Source organism: Cyrtonyx montezumae, unplaced genomic scaffold (assembly GCF_038088225.1).
Source record: "Cyrtonyx montezumae isolate F1298 unplaced genomic scaffold, pur_monq_1.0 scaffold_0, whole genome shotgun sequence".
In the NCBI taxonomy this organism is placed as follows: domain Eukaryota; kingdom Metazoa; phylum Chordata; class Aves; order Galliformes; family Odontophoridae; genus Cyrtonyx; species Cyrtonyx montezumae.
This window is the reverse complement of record NW_027071824.1, coordinates 44,108,927-44,136,158: the sequence shown is the minus strand read 5'-3', so window position 1 is coordinate 44,136,158 and position 27,232 is coordinate 44,108,927. Positions and strand designations below refer to the sequence as shown.

Sequence of the window (27,232 nt, the reverse complement as noted above, 5' to 3'; positions counted from 1 at the left end):
ACATCTATGTAGTTGGCATTAATGTAATCTGAAGATGGATCATCTTCAACAGGTTGCAAAATCACCCTGGAGTGGTCATCTGTAAAAACCAAGTGGTTATGGTGCCTTTTTGAAGTGTGATTTTAAACTAAAATGTTATGGTAAGTCCTCTAGAAAACCAAAACGGACTATCACAAGCACATTACAATTTTCAGCCCTTAAATATAAGTGTTTACACAGAACTACTAGAAGTCATTTTGTCCAAGATCTCCAATTACTTGAAAAATATTCATTAAATTTAATTAAGTGTAGCTGAAATGTATCACAGTGTTACATGCAGTAAAAAAGACACGAAGAACCCAGGTTACTTGCTCAAAGTCCCTTCCAAAAACAGTTCCACTGATTGACATATAGAAATCCATAAATAATGATTACTGTTTCCTTACTTCCAGCCCCAGTCTCTTTCAAGCTCATACTGACATTTTAAAGAAAATAAGAAAGTCACAAAGCAGCCATGAGCAACACACTTTGGATTTGATGAAGATAACCCTACCAGTTCAGGGGCCTCTCCAGTAGCTTCCTTCCTGTACTTTCAATCGCTTTTGTAAAACAATAACAAATTGCATTATCCCAGATGATGAATCTAAACTACTGAAACTTTATGCCTAAAGACAAGAGACAGAACTCTCTGATTTTAATCATGTTATTTTTAATAATCAGCTTTAAACAACTGCAATTCAGATGTACCGATGATAAATTAAAAAAAAAAAAAACAAAAACAAGTTTTGAAGCTGTTAGTATTACCTGAAATAAATTATGACTGTAGAAAACTACCGCGGAAACAACACTCATGAGTGTTAGCTTGTCAGTGTTATATGCTTACCACTGCTTGTACAGAAGAGAGGCAAAGAGAAAGTAAGTTGAACTGCGAAGAACAAAAAAATAGTCCCAAAAAAGGCACTGCCATCCTTCTCTGATTGGGGTATTTAGCAGGTACACCACTCGGGACTTTTCAAACAGGAGAGAACATGGAACAAGTAGTACAGGAATATGTCTATCACTAAAGCCATGCACACTGATACTCACATGCTATAATGTTTCCATAGCGATTCTTTGCTCTGTTTTGATCCTTCTTAGCGACATCCCAAGAAGCTGACTGCCCCTCAAAGAAACTCTATAAATAAAAATGTTCCGAAAGAAAACATTCCGACCATTAATTTACCTCCAAAAATAACAGTTTAAAAGAACTTCCCTACCAGAAAGTTAGCTGGCTCTGCTTGTCCGCTCTGGTCAGCCAGACGGCACCGCAGTATAGAAATACATCTAAAGAGGGAGGAAGAGCCTTCCTCCCAGTGATTGATATGGGTCAGTGGGTAAGACACTGAGGGACTCCAGATTTCAAATCCTGCAGCTGCTGGAAGGCTAAACATGCACAGACAGTCTTATTATGGATAACCAATGCAAGTTGAGAAAACACAGGTAGACTGATCACCCATCTTACAAAACATCATAATACGTAGCCCGTTTACATTATATTACTTTTCTCATATAGTTTTGCACTATTGCTTTTCTTCCTACAGAGCCTCCTCTGTCAGTGTTTCCTGTTCGTGTTGTTTTTACTCATGTCCCTCCCTCTAGCCAATACCAAAATTAGTATTTCTGGTCTCTTAAGAGTTTGATCTCTCAGTAGTGATAGACGTAGCTTTTGCTCCTCCTTGGGTTTTTCTTCATAGCCTGTAGATATTTTACAGCTGTTGCAGGACTATACTATTCCCTCCTTCCAGATGTTCTCTTATCCTGAGCTGGACAAGTTAGCTCCAGAAAATACACAGCAGCCATGGAAACAAAACTTTAATGCACATGCAGAAGCACAAGCCAGGGCAGAGATGTCACATATTGCAGTAGAGAAAGTAGTAAGCAGGACAACACCTGATACGGGATCAGGGACAACCCTCCCCCAGCAGTCCTTGACATTGAAGGTAGGCAGAGCGTAACGAAGTGTATTTAAGTAAAAGAGAGGAAAAGAGAATAATATTCTTTTAAAAACCACACATTTATTTATTCCAGTTCTTATGTTACAGTAGAGACAGCTGCAGAAAGGAGAGAAGGTTGAAAACTGAGTCAGAAGAGATTGCTTACTCAGAGAAAAGTCATTTTAAACCTAGCTGTATTGCATGCGACCTTGGCAGTATCATTCCCATCTTTACCATGTGCACTGCCCAATGTTCTAATCCCAAAGAATCACAAAACGTTCTAGCAATCAGAAGTGAAATGTCTCTGTGCTCATCTTCTGCCCCCAATGCTGAAAATTTTGGGTTTTCCTTTTTCAAATTAAAGATGCAAGTGGACATGCTCAGGCAAATCTAATAGTCACAACCCTGAGAACTTCTTCACTGCTCCTCAGCTGGAGTTTAGCTCCACTACTGCCCTACTGAGATGCCTAAATAAATCAAAGCAGCCCTTCCAGTCTGTGCTTCTGGCAAAACCAGCCAGGTTAAATCATCACTTTAACCTAATCTAGGAGATCTGCATTGAAGGTGGCTAGGAAAACTCATGTAGGGTTGGCAAATTCTTACAGTATGTTAAAAAATAAATAAATCAGCAGGATATGTCTCCTTACACTCATAGGAAAACACGCTGTGTTTTTTTCCGGGCACTTGCAAGAGCTCAAACCACTGCTCTCCAATTACTATTTCACTTTTGGGTGAAATGAATCTTATGCCTCCTAATCTCTATTTTATTTTCACTTAATCCTATAACATTTAGTTGCACCCCTTTGCAATGCAATGCAAACAAAAGGCTACAGCTTTCAAAAATATCTTTTGCTAGGAAAATGTTTTGAAAGTCAAATCACTAAAGATCTCACCTCATATTCCTCTTTAAATCCATAGCTGTCAGAAGTCTTCATCAGGTTAATGTGTTGCAGTAGATCAGCCACCCTGATGGCAGGGTGCAGCTGCCCCGTCTGGTAGGGGGACTCTGTGCCTTCACACAGGTAACGGGGGACATCCAGGAGGCGACTGGACTCTGCTGTTGCACTGTGATTTTCATCTGCGATCAAAAGAAATCAATACTTTAGGTATCCATGTGGCAATATCTGCTGCTAGATGTATCAAGACCTATTTTTAGCCTCTTCCTTTAAAAATATGTCTAATTTATGTGAATGTAAACGACTTACTCTCCAGCACATAGATTTTGGGAAGTACATAAAAGAATTTAACTGCAAACATGTACAAAAGTTTGCAATCCTTCATCCTGCAATACAGAGATCTGAAGGGCATTTTATTTGAAGCTACAAAACTTTATGACATTAATGTACTTTTGAACTCCACCCTCTATCATCCAAAGTAACTTTTTAATGGCTGATATGTATCATCAGCAATTCTATACCTTAAACAATAAATTTTAATAACAATGTAGTGGTATCAGCACATCGTTTTTCTGAAGCCAACAAACAGCAAACTGAGAACCAACTAAGACAATGAAACAACTCTGCCACATCTTCAGAAGACCAGCTCTATATGATCAGAGTCAACATTTCAGAGTGCTCATTTTAACTCAGATCTTTTAGCAGAAAAATAAAACTGCTGAGTATGTTGATTTTGAGTTGCCTTTTTTACTTTGTATAAACATAGAAGCCTCCTTCGACACCCTACATCAAAACCAAACATTAAAACCTGGTGAAATGATCACATTTCGTCAATTCCTTCTGTGAAATATTGTAAATTAGCAACACAGAGGGATAAAAATTCAAATTGAAATATTTTTGGAATGCAACTACAGAAATGAGCAATGAGTTCCTGACCTGATCTCACATTTATTTCTTTGCAGTCTATCAGTTGCCTTGCAAAGGATCCAGATCAGGAAGTAAAACATCAATCAATCAATAAAATAAAATAAAATAAAATAAAAGCAGACACTCCAAGGGTTGGATTTACTTCAGTTCTGCCAAAATTTAAAACCTGTTAATGCCTTATGGAATGAGATCTCCTAGTAAGAAACCCAGTTCCTTCAACTGTCACACAAGTTGCTAATTTCTGTGCATTAACGCCTCACTACATTGCTTAATAATGTGAGTGACATGCAGCAGTCAATCATATTAAATTATATACAATTCAAAACACTTCAGGATTTACAGTTTTCCCCATTCCATGCTATATACTTACCCGTAATAGGCACTTTAACCCATTGAGGCAGCAAAAAAACAACGAATGAACAGAACATAAGAAATTTATTTCAAGACTATATTAGAAAATGACTAAAAGAAAATGACATAAAAAGTTGTTAACTTCACAATAGGTAACAATGAAAGCAGTTTTAAAATTATAAGGGCCTACATTATGCTATCAGTGTAATGATAGGAACTTGAAAAAAGCGAAATTGTCATACTAAGTTCCAGCTAATGTACACAGAATGGAGTCTGGCATTAATAAGATATAGGTGAAGAAAAAGAAATCTAGTACAGCTACTAATAACAGCTTCACACAAAATAAAACTACCTCTAATTCAGAGCCCATACAATTTTGCTCATCTCTAAATAAAGCAGATGTAATTGTGATGCTGTTATTATGTTGAGCCAAGTAAAGGTGATATGGACAAGGAGCAGGCCAAATAATTTCATCTACCCAACCCTCCACATGGTGTGCCCAGAAGCTTGCCTACCTGTCTTCACTGTCAGTCTCTGTTATGAAAAATATTACCTTTTCCAACCAGCACTGCTGTGCTTGTGCTAGGAGACTATCATGCCCAACACATTAACAGGAAATAGAAATTTGAACAGGAACTGTTAAAATGTTCCTTCTGTTCATCCCTTGTCCTTGCTTTTAGGCTGCCCATGTCTGTGTCTGTGACAAAGCAGTGACAATGGACTAACCGTTGCAATGTGCTCACAGGCCAAATAAGCTATTAGGACTAACTTGTCTAATATCACTGGACAATGTCTATGTAAATAGTGTGAACTTGGTATAAAGCTAAAGGATATGAAAAGCCATATAAGAATTTCAAGAAAAGACTGATTATTAAATGAAGTTTTAGTTCATTGATCTAATTTTGGTATTTAGAATTACTAAGTCTAACCCATTGCTCTTTCAGGAACTGTGATATTTCACCTCTCTGCACAAACTTCTTAAACCACCTGGTTAGGTTTCTTTGGTCTAAACTGGAAAGCATATAATAGCTCTGATGATTATAAACCTTCTTAGGCACTACCATGCTTGATTGATATTATAGTTATGAGAATGTGAATCGCAACATTGTCAAAATGAAACAGGAAGAATATGGCTTGTAAATCTTCTACATTGTGAGTTAGCACTCACTTGACAAAGATGAAAGAGCTCCCACAAAGTAGCAAACAATGATTTGCTGTCAGTCTCAGAAAACAATTTAAATGAAGACCTGTAAAGGCTCTATCAATATTTTTACGTACAACTTGCATAATGGAATAGAAAATATCTTGATGATATGGGCAGAGGGCACAAGCAGCTTGCAAGTACAGGCTTTGATATCAAAGTTATCTTGATCATTTGGGACACGTGCAAAAATTAACAACGTGAATTCAACAAAGAATGTAACAGCTAGGAAAGGGAAGTCATATATTGCTACAAAATGGGCTAGTGGATTGGGTAATGATAGTCGGGACCTTAGCAGATAATTGAGTACAATTGTGTCAGTGACATGAGAACAGAAAAAAAGAACAAAATACGGTTCAGGTAGCAGGACCACTGTGAGTAGGGCATGTGGGTATCTATTCCAGTCAACTCAACATTGAGATGGCTCCTAAAAACTGTACCTTATTTGGGGCACCACAATTCAAAAATTTGATCTATAGATTGGAAAGTGTTCAGAGAAGAAGAGAAAAAAACTTTAGAAAACATTAACTGTGAGATAATAAGTGAAAGAACTGGGTTTAGTTCAACTGGAAGAGAGATAATAGAGAACACAGGAGCCATTTACTGAGTAAATGACTTTTTTTACAAGGACAAGAGCGTGTCTGTTCTCCATATTTTCTATGAGTCTCTCCAGAGGAAATTATTCCATTTCCAGCAACGAAGATTCAGTCTAGACAAGTCTAGTTAGGAAATTTTGGAGTGAGTAGTTAATGATGTTCGGTTGTAATAGTCAGTTAATAATAAGAAATACTTGGTGAGAAAACTGAGCTTTGATCACAAATTCTTAGAAAAAGTAAGGCAATCTATAGCCAGAAACAGTCCAGATTGAAACTATACAAATCCATCTCAAGGCAGAAGAGGGATTAAACTGTCTTTGCATTTTATTTTAAAATCCAACTCTTAAAAGAAGCGCTTTCAGTGTTAGATATGGCATGGCATGGCTACTCCCAAAAGCTGTTGTTCTTTTTAAGCAGTTATGAAGTTGAAAAGCTTACTAATTAAGGTCAACTGAGACATTTAATTAATACAGGGATGTACAGAATGAACAAACAAAGCTTTCTTTTCAGATATTATAGAAGCTTTTCCCTTTTCTATTTTTCTTTTCCTTCTTGTTATTCAGTCAGAAAATTTGTGTGGCAAGTAATACTGATATGGAACTGATTTTTTTTTTCATGTATCTTTTAAGAGAATTTTATTTTCACACATTAGTTCACCTGAACTCAATTTGATTGCTTTGGGGAAAAATGCTTTAGCATTTTCAATTTGCCTATTTATTTATTTATTCTTCAGATAGCACTGTCTAGGAGTAATTCTGTGATAACAACATAGCTATCTTTTACATAAAATAATCTGTTTCAATGTTCAACCATGCAAGGAGATGAAACTCATGCAGAAATGGATAATGAAGGACTAGGGTCCTCACCTAGCACAGCTGTCGGCACAAGTGGATCATTGGGCACTGCAGGAAAACAAAGCTCATGAAGAAATACATTACCCTCAAATTCTGTATTTTTCAGAATAAAAACAATATACTTAAAGAATAAAATGTCCAAGTGATAACTAAATTCTATGAATCTGTTTTTACAATAGGAAAACAGAATGGAGTTCCAGAATGCACCCTGAATAAGAGAGAAGCGAAAGGAAGTGATTTTGGTTTCAGAAATGTAATGACAAAGGTAAAGAGATTCTTACTGATATGAAATAAAGAAGGTATTACGTGTAATTTAGTTTTTGAAAGGGCTCCTCCTTCGCTACTGTTCTTTTTCTTCACAATAAAGGTTCATATTCATAGACCCAGGTTTTTTCTTTTGAATTCATTCTCTCATGTAATACTTGAATAGCTAATCTCAAAATAAAATTCCTTCAAAAGTCTTAGAAGTAATTAAAAATAATTACAAGTATATTTACAAAGTACTAGATCTTTTATCTTTTATACATGATACCAAAGATACTGCTTTTAATGAGTATAAACCACAGATAAATAGATGTAAGAGTTTGTATATAATTCACAGAATTTTATCATTCGTTATTACAACTAGAACAAATACACTGTTTTGGACAGGAATGGCAAAATCCAGAGTTGATTTTTTCCCAGTCTAAAACAAAAAATTAAAGCAGCTACAGCTCTGTGACAAAATGGAGCTTCAATTCTGAGGCAAATTGCCTAATAGTTTGTCCTATAGCTTTAAGCCTGGAAACCTGAAAGACTGCTTTTTGCTTTTAATTTTTTTAACCTCAGAACAGACAGTGGTCAGGAGAACTGAATCCTACAACATCCCCAAAATCAGACACGTAGGATGCTAGAAAAGTGTTAACCCAAACTCCTTTGCCAGACAACTAGGACAGCTTTTTTGGCTGTGGCTTGCGGGCTCAGGGCTTCAGGTCAGTCCACCCAGAAGGCTGCCCAAGTGCCTGGCAGCCCTGGCTCAATAAGAACCACATAGGTTCCTGGTGGATATTTTGACCAGGATCCACAATAACAGCCCAAATTAAACTGTCTTTGTAAAGTTGTTTCCATGAATTTCAATGCCATTAAGACATCAAGGTTTGGAGAATTTTAAACAGTTCTAGCCAAAACTGCACAAAAGCTCACAGGCTGATACTATTACAGTTGGTTACGAGACACCTTAAATGTTAGCACTTTGCACTTTTGTGGTTTGGTAAGCTTCAATAAACTAAGCAATAATCCTTCTCCAAACTCCATTTTCCTTAAAACATTCAGGAAAAAAAATTAACAGCCTTAAGGAATGCATTTTGCTGAAGCATGAAAAGCAGTATGGAAGGTGGGAGAAGGAGTGCTGTGCCTAAATGACAGAAAATTCAGAAGCAGCTCAGACTTCAGGTCTGTTTAAAGCTAAATCCATGGGGCCATGGAGACAGATTCCTGCCACCTCCAAGGCAGAACTAGATTAGAGATGAAGTCAGTGGATTGTCTTGCTTTTGTGCTTCTCATGCTGTAGATGCTGGAAAGCAGGCAAGGCTGGACTTGCAGTAGTAACTACAACCCAATTCTCAACAGTCAGAAACCCAAACTGCCAAATTTTGTCAAAATAAGACATCTGGCAAGTCTACAACAAAGAAATACAAATAAAGAGCAAATCTACTGGTATATTAACTTGCTCGTTCCTAAACTTCACAAAGAGCCATGAAATTTGTCAATGCTTCCTTCTGTTGTATTGTCCTTACTGCCAAAAGAAAGAAAATTTTTTGGACCTTGTATTATTATTCATTACAGACATGGTGTTACGCAGCAATATTTAACATGTTGGTATAAAATATCCTCGCAAAGGAAAACTATTTCAGAATTTAATTGAGACATTTCAGGAATGTACTTTTTCCCCAGAACCAATATCAACACATTCTGAAACTACATGCAAATATTTAAACAATTGGCCATACGCCACCTAAGGATAACGTGCATGTCCCTCTTTAACATCCCTTGCATTTACTAGTCCTTCTAGAAAACCTAGAGCTCAGAATAAGAAAATCAAATTCTGAAGTATCTACAAAAGTCATACTTACATCTGGGGCTGAAGTTATGAGAGTCCATAAATGTGATTGAAAGGGGATCCTCTGCATGCAAGGTGCTCTGGTCAGCATAACTTCTATCCATTGCATTCACCATGTGTGTCATCTCCTGTCGGGTGGACCCCATGGCATCCTTGCGCTTCTTTGCAAGTTTGCTGCCCAGCCAAAAAGAAAAACCCACACCACCTTAATATTTGATGAACATTGATGTCTACAATAATAATTACCTATAATCCAAGTGACTGAAAAGTTTGATTGGTTTTCCTATATACACCTTTGTCAGCGTGAAATTGATAAAACTGTGTACCTTGCTATAAAAGAGTTATGATGGCATGTTTTCTGTACACACACAAATGTTGTAATTAAAGTTCTAACTTCTGTACCCTGATCATATTTTTTCCTGCAGAGTAATTACACTAATATAAACAAATTAGAGAATATAATTACATTTTAACTGAAATGATAAATAAGAAGCATCTGTGCATGCAGTTTTATCAACCATCTCCATTTAAATCTGTGTTTTGATTTTATAAATGGATAATTAATTCCCCTTCCTTTCCATGTTAGGAAGAAATCATTTATCTTTCTAAATGACTCCGTTAGTAAAAAAAAACCCACTATGAAACAAAAAGAGAAACATAATTATTCAAGATCAATTCATAATACCTTTTATGCTAGAAGTTGTTCCTTCTGTTCAGTATATAAGACACAACGTGATACCACTGTCTTTGCTCTTGACACCAAAATTTTGTTCTTTAAAAAAACAAAAAGCCCCTCCCTCTCACCATCCTACATGAGGTTTGGAAATATCTTAAATTTTCATATTAACAGCCTTACACTGCATCACAGCACAGCTTTTAGCACCCTAACCTGTATAACTAACCCTTCAAGATTAACAGCTAGTGTCCTTAAAGGCACATTCTCTCCATTAGAAGAAGAACTGAAAGCAATATCCACTCAGAAGTCCTCAGAAGACAGGTGGAAGCAGATGATACATATTAATTATCACTTGAAGATTGCTCCTATTAGAACAGCACAAAGTCTGCAAATCAGCATGAAGTGGACCTTGGATCTTTAGGAATCTGTAACATATACTAAACTGTTCTGTAATCTTCATATTTTCTTTCTGTTTTCATCTGTGATAGCAATATAACTAGAGAGCCAACCTGCTTATTTGCATAAATCTGACATTACGTGGGAGAAACACAATTATCAATGGAAGTATCACACTCTCAAAAGAATATATATTTCAAGCACAGCATAGGTACATGAGTATTTTTCTACAAACAACAACATGAGATATCCTGGTAATTTTTTGTACAGTGCTGATGTTACATTTCTCTAAACAAAAGGACATTGGTGGAAATTATCAGTTCATGTACATCTTAAGTCCTGGGAAAACCCACCAGAAATATCCGACACCATTCTCTAGGGAAGGAAGCACTTCATGTCTTGCATACTTTCTTCCTCAGTATTAGAAGACTGCTTTCCAAGTTAATAGTCTTAGTTTTCAGTAAGGGGCTACTATGCAAAGCAGACTACAGACAAAGCACAGCTGAAAGTAATGACGTTCCTTCAATGACCATATCCATCTTAGATTTTTTTTTTCCTTTTTTTCTTTTCTTTTTGTTTTCCTCTTTCACTGTATACCTAGTTGGTTAGTTACTACCTGAATCCCAAAGGTGGGCTCTAAACATATCATTTTTTCACCTTCTGGTGTACATGAGAATTCTATTTTATTTGTTCAGTAAAAAGTAAAAAACAAACAAACAAAATCAGAAACCTGAAACAGCGACAGCTAGATGCCTTTATTTTATCCTCTCTCCAGACATTCATGTTTACTTAAGAAAAGTTGGTTTAAACAATGCTCTGGTTAAACAAATGTTTTAAACACATCAGAACTTCCAGAAGCGAAGCTATTTGAGCTCTATAACTGGTTCCCAATGCTATCAAAGCTTTCACAAAACTGGCATTTCTAGTTCAGACTTTTTTTTTTCTTAAAATTTTCAAAGCCTTTCAGATATTCTCCATACACTGAAGACCGCATTTTTCTAAAGCCACCTCAGGAATGGAACAAAAAGACTATTACATCTTGTCTGTCGACTATATTAAGCCCTCCTTTGAAGAATCACTTTGTAACAAAACTTGCTAGCTATGCTAAACAAATCAACAGCTATTAAGCTTTCAAGTTATTAGCTTATTACAGGAGCAAGGTTTGTAATTCCTATGCTCTGCTTTGACTTCTAAAAAGGCCTATTGTGTTCTAGCACTGCTGCTCAATGTAAGGACAGTTTTATTGTTTAACAGCTCCCAACTCCCCGTAGGCATTTTTTTTCCCCCTTTCTATATGCAATCTATCCTTGAAAATAGTTAAGTGAATCACTATGCAGCACTGGAGGCTGGCAGAACTGTAAGTGATGCTCATTACATGCTGGAGATCCCATGGCCTGAACCTGTGCAGGTGTTGGTGAGAGGGAGCTTGACAGGAAAAGCGCTCAATCCTAGCATGGAACTGTGCAGTTAATTATCTCTAGCTGAAGCAATTGTTATTTAACAAGGAAATTAGAATTCGTCACAGTATACCAGAGAACGGCAGTTAGCTAAGCAAGCTTAGCTTTTTAATTTTCAAGTCTGTTTAAAAGAAGTCAACTAATCTGCTTAAAAATGTGGAAGAGCATCACTATCAGACACCAGCAAACATCAGAGGACTGCAGCACACTCTCAGATCCTTCTCTGAAATCAACAGCTTTCTGCATAACTATAAAAATAAGAATGTGTTTTCTCAGTCACAGACAAAACCGTCGCAGCCCTCACAAAAACCCACTTGGTTGAGACTAAATAGAAAAATGTCAATTCTGCTTCAGTGGAGTAAAATCTTCTTCAAACCTTTGTCATACAGTAAGATCCACACTTTGAAATCTAAAGCACCCTATAAGCCAACAGGTGCAGACCTCCTTGCAAAAAAAACATTTCGTAAAGAAGAAAAATAAAAATCTCCAATGTTCCTAGCACTGGGGCAGAGGTGCTGCTCTCTCACTGGTAGTGCAGTGACCTGTTTATAAAGAGCTGGCATCTGTGCATCTGTGAAGGAGAAATGGTGCATAGGACCACTTTCTGACCTGATATGTTACGAAAGAACAACTTGTGATTTACGAGGACAGGACTCTGTCTAGGAAATGGGCATGGTGATTTTTTTTCTTAGTGTGATGCGTTACTGTGAATCATAATGCAAATTAAATTATGATTACAATAAACTAAAATGACACCCAAGGGATAAATTAGCCAAAACCATAAGTGTCAATATACAGTTAGAAATACAATATCCCTTTAAAAAACAAGCAAACAAAAAAAACCCCACAACTGGGTGAGAGTAACAGAAACAAAGAAAGCATATTTTCAAGCCTGAGAATAAAGAGAAATAACTATCAGTAAAGCTTTAGGAAAATTATAAAGACTTTTTCTTTTTTAAAAAAGGGATACTGCATCATTAAAACATGTAAAATAGTAAGTCACCCGTATTCTACTTACAGATAGTAGGAGTAAGAATAGTAGCTCCTCCTGGCAAGCAAATCACAGACAGTGGAAAAAGAGAAGCAATGGTGAATGAAAAGCGTGACTCTGTCACATTCAATAAAGCAGAGAAATGTGCGTTTAAAAAAAAAATTGAAAAATTCATGTTTCTTTGGTTAGCATTTCAACTTGCTCATGCACAAATTAGCCTTACTTTGCCATGCAATTAAAAAAAAATACACTAGCATATAAAAATGATTGTTTTTTTAGAAAGATCACTTGAGAAAATTACATGCTGAGATTTCATTTATTGCCAAAAAATTAGAAAATTAAATGGATTGTGTACTTTCAACATGCAGTTCAGCATCATATAATGATTACCAGCTAAATGTCATGACAAATGAACAGCTGTGTACAAATCTTGTGCAGTAAGTATGCATTTTACTTTTCAGTTACAAAAATAAAGATGGCATTAATAAATACATCTAAGCAGAAAACAAGTTTCATGTCATTCAATTTGACATTATTATTGGTACACAGGTGTAGACATATATGTTTGCATACATATTATATGTAGCTATATGAGTACACACATAATAGAGAACGTACGTTTACTACAGATATGTGTGTACTGACATATATACCACACATTTCCTGAATGCAAACATATGTTCTATTTTAAAATCTTACAATTGAAAATGTCGATGTGTTCATGCTAAGCATTATGAATATGGAAGGGAAACAAATGGAAGGAAATGAAGAACATTTGGAAATAGCCCAACAGTGATTTGGAAACAAAAAAAAAACAAAACAAAACAAAAATGGCATTGCTTGTTAACGATGCAGTATCCCTTTTCTTAGTTAGTTTGATGACTCCAGTAAAACTCTGTATGAGCTCTTAAGAGCTTAATTCAGTAAAACTTCAAACCAATTTGTACAAAATGATCAGGCGAAGCCCATGAACAAAACTGCTTAGTACTCCATTTTTCAATAAAATGTAATGCTGCATTTAATCCGATTTAGATAGCTATGGCAGGGCACGAGGCTTAATAAGGCAATGAAAATGCAGAAGTCATTGTTTTATTGATGTTTCTGTGAAATAAGTTGTGGTCAATTCAGGTACCAAAAGGGATACTACATAATGGATCAGCGAATATGTACACTACAGCAGATGAATAAAACTGATCAGTTTTCAGTCCCACACTCTAACTGGCGTGTGCTTATGTGTGTGTGAACATGTCAGTGTTGGTACTGCTGCTCCTGGCTTTGTTATACGGATGGCCCTGGCTCACTAGATGGACTGAACTCACTCAGGAACACAACCTGAGACCTTGACTAAAGCTGAGACTGAAACAGTGGTCCACGTTCCCTAAAGCGGGGAGACTGACACACCTACAAAATATACGACAGACAACCAATTAAACTACCATGAAGAAAAAATATCAAACACTAAAGATTTGCTAAGCAGGCTTACTTCTCACCTACTTCAAATACAGAATAATACGGGAACTATTTCTTTTGTTACCTGTCAAACTGGCCAAACCCATGTGGAAGTGACTGACAATAACAGAGTAGCAGACAGTCTCACACACACACACACACACACACACACACACACACACACAGGCACCTATTAAACACAAAGGGAGCACTGCAGCACGCAGCCAGGAACTGATATTCCCCAGCACTTCTCTTGCAATGATGACAGAAAATAGAGGTTTCTTTCTGAAAGCTTAAAAACAACTTCTTGTTGGTTTTGTTCTTCAAAAGTTGTGTAAATAACAAAAATTGCCTGACTGTGTGTCTTTTTTTATTTTTATTTTGGTAGTGATGAGCTGGATCTTCTGCATATGTGTTAATTCTCAATCACAGAGTAAACAACAGAGAAAAGTAAAAGCATTTTTGGGAAAAATCACATATGTAGCTAACTAACACAGAACACTGTAAGCATACCTAATGTTTCTAATGCAGACGTTTCTTCTCCAAGTTATATATCTCCAGGAATAATTGTAAAGAGGCAATAAATTAAAAAAATCTAATGGAAACCAGTGATTATAACATATAGAATGATCTTAGGTACAATTTTAATGCTTTCTTACTCTTTAAAAATAACAGAAAGCTCTATTTCAGAGGAACATTTGCAACATTCACAAATATACCCTTCATCAAGGATTCTAACAACGGAAAGGAAAGGCAGTGCACGAACACCTTGAAGACAAAGGTCTCATTCTATGCAGGAGCAATCTGCGCACTGGGAAGGGGACAGGCTGGGGAAAGGGTGAACAAAGGGGAGGAATTTCTATTGGGAGCTATGGTGCTACGACTACGGATTTACAGAGCCACATAATGAACTTTTATGTCAGGTTAAAAGAGTTGCAACTACTGGGGAGCAAACACTCTTAAAAAGTGCCTGAGCAGTGCTGCTGCTCCAGCTCACACTCAGCAGCAGCGCTCTGTGCTGAGCTCTCATGTTACAGTTCCCGCAGATGGCGCTATTGCTTACTGTCTAAGAAAGCGCTAAAAAAATTAAAATTCATTCAGATTAATACACTTTTAAACAATTTCATGCACTAAAGAGTCGCTAGATAATTTTACAGTGATGTGGTATGACTTTTAAGAAAAAAACTAGGTTTACAAGAGCATAAACAGAGGTATAAAATTACATTATTTTGCAAGTTGGATAGTACGTGGATACAAACAACTCATTAGAGCTGCATATGGAAAATCAAATTCATTAGGTGATTACAACATAAAAAGTGCAGTAAGTTACTCTTTTTATTTTTCTTCTTCATAAATAAGACCCATTAATTTCAATTCCACCCACTCTAATGTTCTGTGCATTCCTCAAAGTGCAACATAAAACTACGTGCAAATGAGTAAGTTTGAGAAAATCTGTAGTTATCGGATCCCAAATATCAAGCAATCCTATCCACTCTTTAAATCCATCACAAGAATCACAGAAAAAAAATAAAAATCCAACAGGAAATACAATGAAATCATCCAAAAGCTACTGGCCCTGAGACTATTGATTTATTTATTTATCTAAAGACCTGTAAAAAAATTCCACAGAGTTATTGCTGTTTGATATAGAGGAAAAAGGAGATCATCACAAATCATTTTCTTACCTTTTTTTTACGATTAATACGACAACAAGGAGAAGCAGGATGAATACCAGAATTCCTGCACTTATTCCTGCTATTTTCACCACCCGATCTGTCTGCTTTGCCGGATCTGGAATTACTTCAGGTTCTTCTGTTGCTGCTGCTAAATGAATAAAAAAATAAGTTGCTTAAATGGGTACACACTAAAGACGTGAGAATTAATGTTAATGATAATCTCCAAATATGTTCTCATATAGCAACCAAAATATAGACACGTGTATTCATACACCTACATATTGTTATATATGGTTTAATGGACTTCAATCTATATGTCATACAAATCTGCAACACTTAAGTCTATATGATTGTATACAGGTGTGTATATATAATTTTGCACGTACAGAAGTGTTGTGCACATCTGGATTTACAAAGCAGAAGTGCATTTTAATAGAGACAATCTACCAACTGAATCAGCCTTACCTCCTTCGCTGTTAGTTTTACAGATACTAAATATGGAATATTTAATATGGAATAGCAAGATTACGTAACTTCCAAAGAGTAAATAAAACCTTTTTCCCTAAGCTGCAGACAGCACCTTACACTGTACAGTCCTTTTCTATTACACTGCTTCAGTTCACCTTTGATGACTAGTTCTCCTAGCAGCACCTAGTCTGAGTTCTGCATTCCATACCATAAATTCATTTTATTCTAGGTGTGACTTGAAGTTTTGATTCTCCCATAAAGCCATCCACAAATCCAAGCCTAGATTGAGCAGCAGTTTTATTTCTGTGTATATAAAAAATATATATTACTGTTCTACATGCAGAAATGAAGTCATTCTGCAATTCAGCTGAGTGGGCTGAGGCCACAGGTTACACCAGAGAGGAAAACAGAATATTTCAAAGTGCACAGTCATTTGGTCTACACTTTTCTGCATCACAGTCTAGTGTACGAAGGATCAGGAACATGGGGATTTTTCAGCCTGGTGGAAATATCAAAAAGTATAAATAAGTTTCAGCTTGGGGTAAAATTCCACGAGATGTTTACTTGTAAAACAGCAAACAGCTCCTCAGTTTTCTGGTTCCCTCTTTCCGACTCTGTGTTAACGCTTTGCCTTTCCCCCGTTCCCACAGTGAATGTGAGCTTGCGCTCCCTCCCACTGATCAGTTTCCCCTCCCCCTCTAAATGGCAACCACGCAGCAGATGCCACTTAACCTCTCCCCTCTCACAGCAGTCAAACGTGAGGCATTTACAAGTCACTGGTAACATCGTGCCTACATTGTTACACACAAAACACCCTTCATGTTGAAACTGAAATGCTTCTCAGGAAACCAAGAAACCAAAAAGAATGATAAACTTAGGTAAAGTCCCACCAGAGAAGGACAACCATTCCCTCAAAAACTGGCTCCGAGTTCCTCTCAGAAAACCCAAGATCAAGAATGAGTACAACCCAATACTTTCTGATCCTACCCATATTACTCACAACACTCCAATTTGGCTTTCTTGTGCAGGAAGACTAACACATTTTAGAAGGAGGAGGAAGGATCAGGCAGCATCATTTACAATCATTCCTTACTACTTGCTTCTGTACCTGTACATCAGCAGTATCTGAATCATTCACTAACACCTTATCCTCGGGTAGGAACATGACATCTTCCAGACTCCCCTGCAAGAGCTGGGCAGACAGTGAGAAACCTGGCAGTGGTTTAATCATAAAGCTTAATTAACCACCAATTTCATCACTATAACCATCTTTCTCTCCTACAGCTTGAACTCTGTCCTCTCAGAAATATGAAATGCATCACAGGATCATTAAGGTTGGAAAAGACCTCTAAGGTCATCTAGTCCAACTATCCACAGCATCAATACTTCCCACTAGATCATGTCTGAGTATTACCCTTTTCTTAAATACCTCCAGGGTTCTTGACTCCACCATTTCCATGGAAAACCTGTTCCAATGTCCAACCACTCTTTTTGAGAAGAAATTCATCCTAATATCCAATCTGAACTTCTCCCAATGCGATCTGAAGCTATTCCCTCTTGTTCTATCACTGTTACCTGGGAGAAGAAGCTGACCCCAACCTTGCCACAACTTCCTTTCAGGTAGTTGTAGAGAGGGATAAGGTCTCCCGTGAGCCTCCAGACTAAATAATCCCAGTTCCCTCAGTTGCTCTTCATAACACTTGTGTTCCCTCACAAGCTTCATTGCCTTTCTCCAAACATGCTCCAGGGCATTCATGTATTTCTTGTAGTGAGGGGCCCAAAACTCAACAAAGCACTTGAGGTATGTCCTCATTAGAGCTGAGTAAAGGGAAACAATCACTTCCCTGTTCCTGCTGATTGCACTATTTCTGAAACAAGCTAGGATGCTATTGGCCTTCTTGGCCTCCTGTATACACTCACTGCTGGCTCTATTTCTGCTGAGTGTTGACCAGCAGGCCCAGATGTCTTTCCTCAGTGCAGCTCTCCATCTTCTCTGCCCCAAGCCTGTAGTGATGTATGGGGTTGTTGTGACCTGTTCCCTTGGCATACATACATACCATAAATACATGTCCGTATTCTCAGTGGACTCAATACTGGATATTTTGTTTGTATTATATGTTCCTGAAGTATGCGGAGCAAGAGTCAGGATCAGGCAAGTGATGTATGTAGCTGCATACATAAAACACATACACACTGGCTATAATTAGTAACATACAACAGTATGATACTATCTAACAGGAAATGCTGGGGATAAGTTTTGGTGTAGAATTAAAAGATGTCCAAGACTCTAAACACTTAAAATCCAGCAATTTGTAATCTACTGAGTTGGATACAACAAATATGAACGAACATCTGATACACAGCAGAATCAAAAAATGAATCAGTAGGGTCAAAACATCAATGAAAGCTAAACTATAAATGGCTTTAAGTGTGAATGGGAAAAAACTCATGTCTGATGTGTGGATTACTGAGAAGCATCAAGGACGTGGGAAGGATAGAGAGGAAGAATGTTGGAACACTGTCATGGTTTTATGACTTTTGTTATTGGTATTCTACATCATAATATCATACAGTGCACTGGTAGTTAAAGAGTTAATGCTCCAGTTCCATGGGTCATTGATAGCTCCTGGCATACCTGTCTCAGAAGGGAAGAACTAGGTACCCCGCAGGACATTGCCTTGCTTTGCGTTTTTACATTTTCCGCTCAGAGGGAAAGATAAAAACTGATCATATGTCATGAGACACGGGATTTTTCCCTTTCGGATCAACCAAGCAGTGGGTGCTCCCTAGCTGTCTCACCTTTAGTGTTAGTGTAAGGACTTTTCGGACACACTCTCATTTTATTTAATAGCTTCAATTCCAATCATATTGTATTATATTATGTTGTTTTGCATTCTGATATCTTATTTAGTAAACTAGCTTTCCTCCTCAGATCGTTGCCGCTGTTTTGTTTTTAGTCCCATCTCCCTTCTCCTTTTTCCCTTTTCCCCTTCCCCGGGGCGTGGGTCCCCCTCACCCCAGTTGTCACGGAACCGGGCTAAACCAGCCTCTAAACTGTTGAGAAGCACAGCAGTAGCTGTGGGGTTTGTAGTCACCATGAGTACCAAAGGAGCACAGCTGAGAAGCACTGAGCACACACTGGGAAGAATTGCTCAAGCTGCAGAACAAGAACGGCCTGCACAAGAGATTTAGTTGTGTGGATGGATGGAGAGTTGAGCCCCTATCTCTGAGACATTTCAAAATGTATATCACTAGAACTGGATGTGACCTGAACATGCACTTTGAAAGCACAAGACTCAAAGCCAAAACACAAGCTTTTAGCCATATAAGGATGGTAGTATTTCCACAGCAGTATTAATGAGAGACTTGAGAGTGAAGGAAAGGAATTAAGAGATCTATCTCATGCTTCTCTACAGAAAGTTACAATTGAATCTGGATACTCAGTAACTGTTCCAAATGCAGTTTGCTGTCCAAGTTTTTAGAACAATGACAGAGAATCAGGAAAATATCATCTGCTTCTTCCACTTTTTTCACTTTCCACTTCTTCTGGTTTTTTTACATGAACGGGTTTGAAATAAGAGACAGTAACTGACTCTGTGAACTGTAATACTGCTCAGGGGACAAAGCTTCTTCCCACTGAAAGCATACTGAAGAGTCCTAAATTAGAGAAGAAAAATTATATTGAACAGTCCTAGACTACCAATGGCTGAGTGCCATAAATCCGAAACATTAAAATCTACTGGCAAAATGCTATCCTTTTCTCTTAAATCAACAGATACAAGGTCATTTCTTTTGATGTAATGAAACCAGGATTATTACATGTATGCTTCCAGCAACAGATAATATATACATTCTCTTACTAATGATAAGTTTAGGGATTATATGAAAGCAATTACAGATATAAATCACTGCAATATATTACATGTATTTGCATTGTCTGCATATTTTTTTAGTGTTCTGATAAAGCCACTGAATGTAGCATAGGATCCTTTATTGAAACTCAGGAATTTGAAAGTTTTACATACAATTTTTGTTTTAATTTTGATATTTTATATATTAAAAAAATGATATTTATTTTGATTTATGCCTCCTACTGATTCTGCTGTAACAAAGCATTTATATGAGCAATCAGACATACGTAGGAAGAATATAAAAGGGAATGAAAATACACAGGGAATTTTAAAAACTCTGCACACATAACTGTGTTAATTAGGAAACGCTGAAGCGGCAGTGCTCCTGTAACTGTGGTAAGCCTGCACATTTTGATGAAGTAAGTGTACACAGACTTGCCAGAACAAAGCAACCTTGCCAGAGACACAGAAACATACGAGTGCACCACAAAATTGTAATGACCTGTGTGAACTTCCTCATATGAACACAAAGGATGAAAACACAGAAACCTTGTGCCTGTTTTAACCCCCCACTACAAGATTGTGCCTCCTGGATGCTAATTGCTCAAGGACAATTGGGAAGAGAAACTCCTGACACTTACTCAGAATTTGCTCTCTATGCCCTCTAGACTACAAGACTGCTGGGAATTTTCTTTCTCTTAAGCGGTTGTTATATAGGCTCAGTTGTTGTTTTTGCTAAATGAAACAACTCAACTACACCAGGAATACAGCAGCTTTCAGGCTTTTTATGCACTGGTTCCCATCTGAGTATGTTACTCTTTGTGCAATCAGTTTAAAATCTAAAGTTGTTGTTTTTTCTTCCTATTACTGACCCTGCAACATAGTAGATCACTGTAGTAGGTTCTTATGAACACGTTGGGAAGACAAGTTTGTTCACTTATCATAGTCATTTCCTCCATAATTTTCTAGTTCCTTTTCATCTAACAATATCCAGTATTTTCTTCATTTTCCTGCTTTTATTTCTTTCTTTCTAGAAAAGGACTTCCTTACGTTACGGTTAACTTATTTTCTGTATAAGACTAGATAGTATTGTTTCACAGTTACTCTTCTAGTGATTTGAGAATATAAAAATAATAAAATTTTCAACTACTGTATGTTTCTAAATAAGGTAAAAACAGTAGAAAATTATTCAAATTATTAAAAACATCCTGCTGTACTCATTCCCAACATTCTTTTTTATCAATCTAGTCCTACAATCCCTTCTGATACCTTGAATTCCTAGCATTCTTTTTTAGCAATCTAGTCTTACAATCCCTTCAGATATCCTGAACAGCAGACTGGATTAAAATACACTTCATTAGAACCCATCATAATAACACAATAGCAACAGTGATCATAAGAAAATGAACTCTGTATTGGCTATTAATTCCTTTGTCCAATCTTACACTAAATAAGCATTTAACTACATTTTACAGTACCGTTGCACATTCACGCATTACAATCTTTTATACAATACAACCCTACAAGTCTTTATCCATGTCACATAAAATTTGCAGGAAGACTTTCTGATCTAACAAAAGGAGAAATTTCGTTCTTCCCCATAAGAACAAGTAGCTACACAGATTTACCAGATGAATTGAGAGAGGAGCCTTTTATCAGTTTGCCTTTCCTAAAACCTAATGAACAGTAACAGTAATCATATTCCATCCCATTCACCAACATTGTAAAACACTTCATCAAGTGATTTTGGGTCCGTACATTACCAATAATTGTCGCTACAGATAGATACTTCAAGGCTAGTCAATCAGTTGACTTCCAAGAACAACAGCATGAACCTAAACTGTAAACAAAAACTAGGATCGGTAACATTCTCAAATACAGTAAAACTAGTGAGGTAGAATCCATCTTATTCTCATAAATTTCTATTGTATTCAACTCTCTAAAATTTTTTACAGTGAAATTCCAGCACCCACTTCTAAAATTGCCTAACATTTGTATATAACTCCTAAAGTGGACTGTGCCTTAAGAAATCCAGTCACGGCACATATTGCTTTCCCATCTTCTCCTTCCTTCTGCGGCTCAGAATTTACAAACAGCCTTGGAAAATTGTCAGAAAATTTATGAGACTCAGCACAAAATCTATTCACCTACACCCTCCTAAGGAGATGATGTTGGAATGAATATAATGCTATTCTACTCCATCATCCAAATGAAATTATTCAGGCAGAAAACTCTGGTAGGATTTCACAGGGCTGCTTGTATGGTCCCACTTGGAGAACAGCCAACCTCCGAAAAGACAGCTTTTAAATCAGAGGTTTTGAACGTGATTTTATATGTAACCTTCTTAATGTATGGTCTGACTTTCTTAACATTCACAGCACTATATGCTGGGTTTCTTTCCTGTGAATTAGAGAAGAAACTCTGTTTTGTGCATGGTTAAACCTTCTATTTGAATATACTGTATTTTCTTGGAATGTTAATTTCTGTTTGTGGCAGGTCTTTGAATTCTCACAACTAGCGTTATTGCTGCATAGTTTGATATTCAAAGTAACTGTTCAAGATAATCTGGTGGTGTATCTTTGATATGTGGCACTTAAAAACTTTTAATTAAGAACAGGAATGACGTCTGAATGAGTTCAATAAGGTGACATCAGGATAACATCAAATAACATCAAATGAAACTAGTTCTCCATCCAGCTCTGGCAATATGTCAGTCTATCACCTGCAAAAAGGGTTCTTTGAGAAACTGTGTGAGATTTTCTGATAAATATTTTATTTCAGATTGGTCTGCCTTGCATTATAATCATCTGGCCAGAAAGACAATTCTGTCTCTATCAGTTTTGTTCCGCTGTTGCTCTGCTAGAATGATAATCACTGTCTAATTAAGAGAATTTTTAGAAGTCTGAAAGTTAATTAATAAATTCAAGTTCAGAGAGAGGAGATTCATAACCCGTTTTAGCTTAATTACTAAAAAAAAAAAAAAATCGAGCTGATTTTATGTGTTGAAAACATTGGGACATGCAGGGAGACGAGATATACACCTTGTTCCAGCAAACAGCACACATGGTTCATCATACTGCTGGCCTCTTTTGGGAGAGGTTATTCTTCATCAGGTCATAAACTGGAGATACTGATGGAAGCAACCCCCTACAATTCTCCCTTCTCTGCTTCTTCCAAAGAGCTTCTTTTTCAGAGTCTAGCTTCTGGAAGATGAAGCCATGCCAAGAATTCACCGGAGTTTGAATACTCCTAAGCTGCTGCTTCCAGAACTCTAAATTACAGCTTTTCAGGGTAAAGCTACTAAAAGGAAAAACTGTATTTGATTAAGAACTAAAAATGTGATTCCCTGAGTTATACCATGAAGTGTCAGGCATCACCATGGTAACTGGGGTCTACATTTGCCCCAAGGAGAAAAGTTTAACAAGCTCTTCTTGTGGAAGAGGAGATGGCCTGCACCACCAGCCTCATATCCCACATTCATCCTCAAGGAGGATGGGAATAATGTGATGCTGAAATGAAATCTTCTACCACCACCTCACTTTGTGCTACAGCACATAGCACCTGTCCTTGCCCTCACGTGTGTACCCTGCCACAGACAAGCTGTGTCTAGCAGAGGGGGCTTCCAGACCTTAAAGCTTCATGATATTGTAATTTTAGCCCTTGTGTGGACAAAAAACATTAGATACTACCATTCTCCATGTAGAAGTAACTGCGGCAGAAATGGATAGAGTCACTTTTTCATCATCCTTTACCTAAAGAGCTTTGTGATCCCCCTCAAAGGGTGGCTTATGTGCAAAAATGAAAGAAACACAGCTTCAAGTTAACCTCTAGATCTGGGATGGTATAAAGTGTCATAGAAGTTAAGCGCAGAAAGTGTCACAGGTGGCTCTGCATGCAAGTGCAGTATCGTGTAAACAGGTGAACACCTGCTTACACAGTCTGCTTCCAGATAATGCAGAAAAATAGCTTGAGCTCATGTTACTAACTAAATGTTTTTTAAATTATGCAACTCATAAATATTTATATGCATTTTTAATCACCAAACCAGTGCAACATACTTTGCCACATAATAACGAGAATGCTACTTGGAAATTCCAAGATATTATATACAGTCATATATAAAAGACATATTGTTTTGATGAGCCACATCGTATGTACAGTAAAAAAAACAACAACAAAAAATTAATCCTTCCTTTTCCACTCTCCAGGACTTTCAAATCAGTCCACTGATTGCTAGTATTTTGTTAGGAATCTACAATGAAAAGAGAATTTGATGAATTAAGTGTCTTCTGCTACTAGGGACTGATACTAAAATTAACCACATAATCAGAGAATAATAGGGGTTGGAAGGGACCCCAGGAGACCGATGACTTAAAGCTCCTTACGGTTGCTTTGAAAACAGTAATGTAAATGAATTTATAACTAATCATGAAAGAGTTGACCTTAAAAGATTCCAAAAGATCAAGTGAAAAAGTGCTGAATCTGTTTGCCTCGCTAACTGTGAAACCTTGGACATCTGCAGATGAATAGAGCCAAAGTAGGAACAATGCTGAGGAGACAATGTTCCAGCAACACACTCTACACCCTGCTGTCCATAGGTCACACTAAAGAACAGATTAGTAACTTCAATATATTTCCACTATGTCTGCCACTAAGACATCCTACTTGTGCATGTGCTTCTTTTATTATCTTTCATAATACTTCAAAGACAAGATTTGAGTATATCAAGTAAAGATTTTTGGTGCATCTTGAAATTTACAGTTCATACAGTTTCTGATTTGCAAGTTGTTACTCTAATGCCAGAGACAGCAGTTTATGCAGACACAACAGAGCTAGCTTTAAATGAGCTGGCTAAATTATGCAGAAATGTTCCCAGGATGCAAAAACCTCTGGGTGAAAGCGAATGGCAACTACAACAATGTGTTTTACACAGGGGTATACACTTGGCTGTTTTAATCAGGATAAGACATCAGGTAAAATAGTGAGCTGAGGTTTCTGAAATGCCCCATTTCAAAAGCAGGCTGGAACAGGGCAGATGAGTACAACCCCTTGGTATATTCTCTGCACTACCAAATATCTTGGAGATTCCTCCTTATTGTGGCACACCACTAAGTCCTGGCAGAAAGCTTTTGTTTGGAAGCATCATTTCCAAAATGTACACAAGAGATGCTGAAATGCATCTGGGTCTATGCAAAGGACATATAACTTTGTGATGGAGAGTCTATTTATTAGCCTATTGGACATCTTAAAATCCATGAGACAGATTCACCCCTTCCCTCTCTTTCTGTCCTACCTTACCTTCAAAACAAATGAGAACAAATCTTAAGGAGAAATCAGACCAAGAAGACCCACATATTTTGGATGGAGTCTAAAATGGCATTTCTCCCTGATTTTCTGGAAAGAGATGGTGAAGAAGGTCCCCTGACACTGATCCGCTTGTTTGCAGCCACTTAACAATCACTCACTGAACAGACTGCTACCTTTCCATAAGGTTGTTGTGACTACATCCTGCGAAAGATTAAGGTAATGTCACGGTTTCATGGTTTTTCATCAGCACTCTACATCATAACATCATGCAGTGCGCTGGGAGTTAATCAGTTCATACTGCAGTTTTGTGAGCTGGCGATATACTTCATGAGTTCCAGACTCGTGGTCTCAGAAGAGAAGAATGAACTACAACTCCCAGAAGACTTCATTTTTCTATTTTCGTTTTCAGTTTGGAGGGAAAGATAAAATAGACTGGGAATCATGAGACTTCCCTCTTTTCTCCCTGGCCACTTCTCTTACACCATTAGAGTAAGGACTTCAGTTTCAGAAAGTCTCTCTCACATTATTTATTTATTAGCTTCAATTTCAGTCTTACGGTATTTTATTGTATTATCTCACATTACACTACTAAATTTAATGAAGTTTTTTTCCTTTAGCTTGTTGCCACTGTTTTCCCCATCTAGAACCATCTTTCTACCTCTTCCTTTCCTCCCACTCCTTCCTGGTGTATGTATCCATGGATCCTTTCACCCACTTGTCATGGAAACCAAGCTGAACCATGACAGGTAATAAGGAGGAACAGAAATAGGATGGTTCCTTCATCCTTTCAGAAAAAGCATCTGACTTCTGACCAATCTGAATGGTGCCAGGAGGGAAAAAAAGTCATCTCCAAGAAAACAGATTTTTAATTCTTCCTCTGGGACTGCACCCCACTTTTCCAAAACCACATAGACTGAAATTTATACAGTGCTGAACTATTACTTAATAACACCCACCTATTATTACTATTCCAGATTTTTACTGTCACAACTGTCAGCCTTCAGGATTTTGTTTCCCATAAAATTTGTCACTTTTCCAAAGGAAGTTAAAAGGTAATTATAAGCACCCTGAAATAATAATAAAGATACTTTCTTTCACATTAATTCTGTTCTTCCACCTAGAGAATTTCTTTGCTTCTTTAGACATACAACACTTTTCTGATGTGACTCAATGTCTGTAGGAGTCCACTAGGATAACTAGGAATAACACAGGAAGGTTTGGAGTGCAGTGTCCATGTAAGAGAACTGACTTCTCTTTAAAATCTTCCCATTTGAAGAGCTCTCATTCTCAGAAAGTTACACTGCTACAAACTCTAGAGAGGTTCTCCTGAACTCCTTACCACTAACACATGTCAAAACAGCTGGATGCCAAGGAGTGCAAGGGAAAAGCAAATATACTCTTCCAAGCCAACTGGATGTTACCCAGCTGCACATCATGGTGCAGTGGGATGCAAGTACTGTCTGAACCATTATTCTAATTACGCAGTTGTCCCCAAATCTGCTTATCCAAATGCATCTGAAAGGTCTTATGCCAGCAGTTTAAGCTGGGCCACCTGATTTTGCACCAAAATATTCAAGAGGCAGTGCTTACACATGCTGTGAAGTGGGGGCAACAGCATTTAGCAGATTGAAAGCTTTGACTTCTTCAGCTACACTGATTTGCAAAACAAACAGGAACCCAAGCCTTTAAACCCTGCATAAGAAGTCACAAGCCTGTTTATAGGCTTGTTTACTGCATTTGACATCTAGAAATGGAGTCATAAGCACTGTGAAAGCATTCTGCTAATGCAATGATGACTATGAAAAAAACACACTGATGTTTCTAGCTCTAGGTTGATTGCCTTTGAGTAGCGAGTTCAGATCAGGATCTGTAATGACATTAAAAGCATTTTGTTCTGTGCCATTGCCTCTCTTTTTACACTTGCATCTCCCTATATTACTAACATTTCAAAGAAACTTTCAAGCCAGAGGAAGAAATGGAAGTTTAACAGAATACAGGACAGAACTCATGCTCTTGAAAGAATATAGACTGTTTATGTGTACTGCCACTTTCTGAATCTTTGGCTTTATTTTTTCACACTTTCTAT

The 27,232-nt window shown here is 37.3% G+C and overlaps 1 protein-coding gene across 2 annotated transcripts in view; it reads right to left on the bottom strand.

Moving 5' to 3' along the window:
- Positions 1-27,232, bottom strand: part of PTPRK (protein tyrosine phosphatase receptor type K) — a 305,334-nt gene that overhangs the window by 20,707 nt on the left and 257,395 nt on the right. Inside the window, exons 13-17 of one of the 2 annotated variants that reach the window (XM_065734173.1) lie at positions 15,530-15,668; positions 8,889-9,049; positions 2,846-3,030; positions 1,066-1,153; positions 3-79 (exon numbers count right to left, since the gene is read on the bottom strand). In XM_065734173.1, the coding sequence (XP_065590245.1) occupies positions 3-79; positions 1,066-1,153; positions 2,846-3,030; positions 8,889-9,049; positions 15,530-15,668 (650 nt within the window). The remainder of the gene's footprint in view (positions 1-2; positions 80-1,065; positions 1,154-2,845; positions 3,031-8,888; positions 9,050-15,529; positions 15,669-27,232) is intronic. The other variant, XM_065734182.1, reaches the window with a different exon arrangement.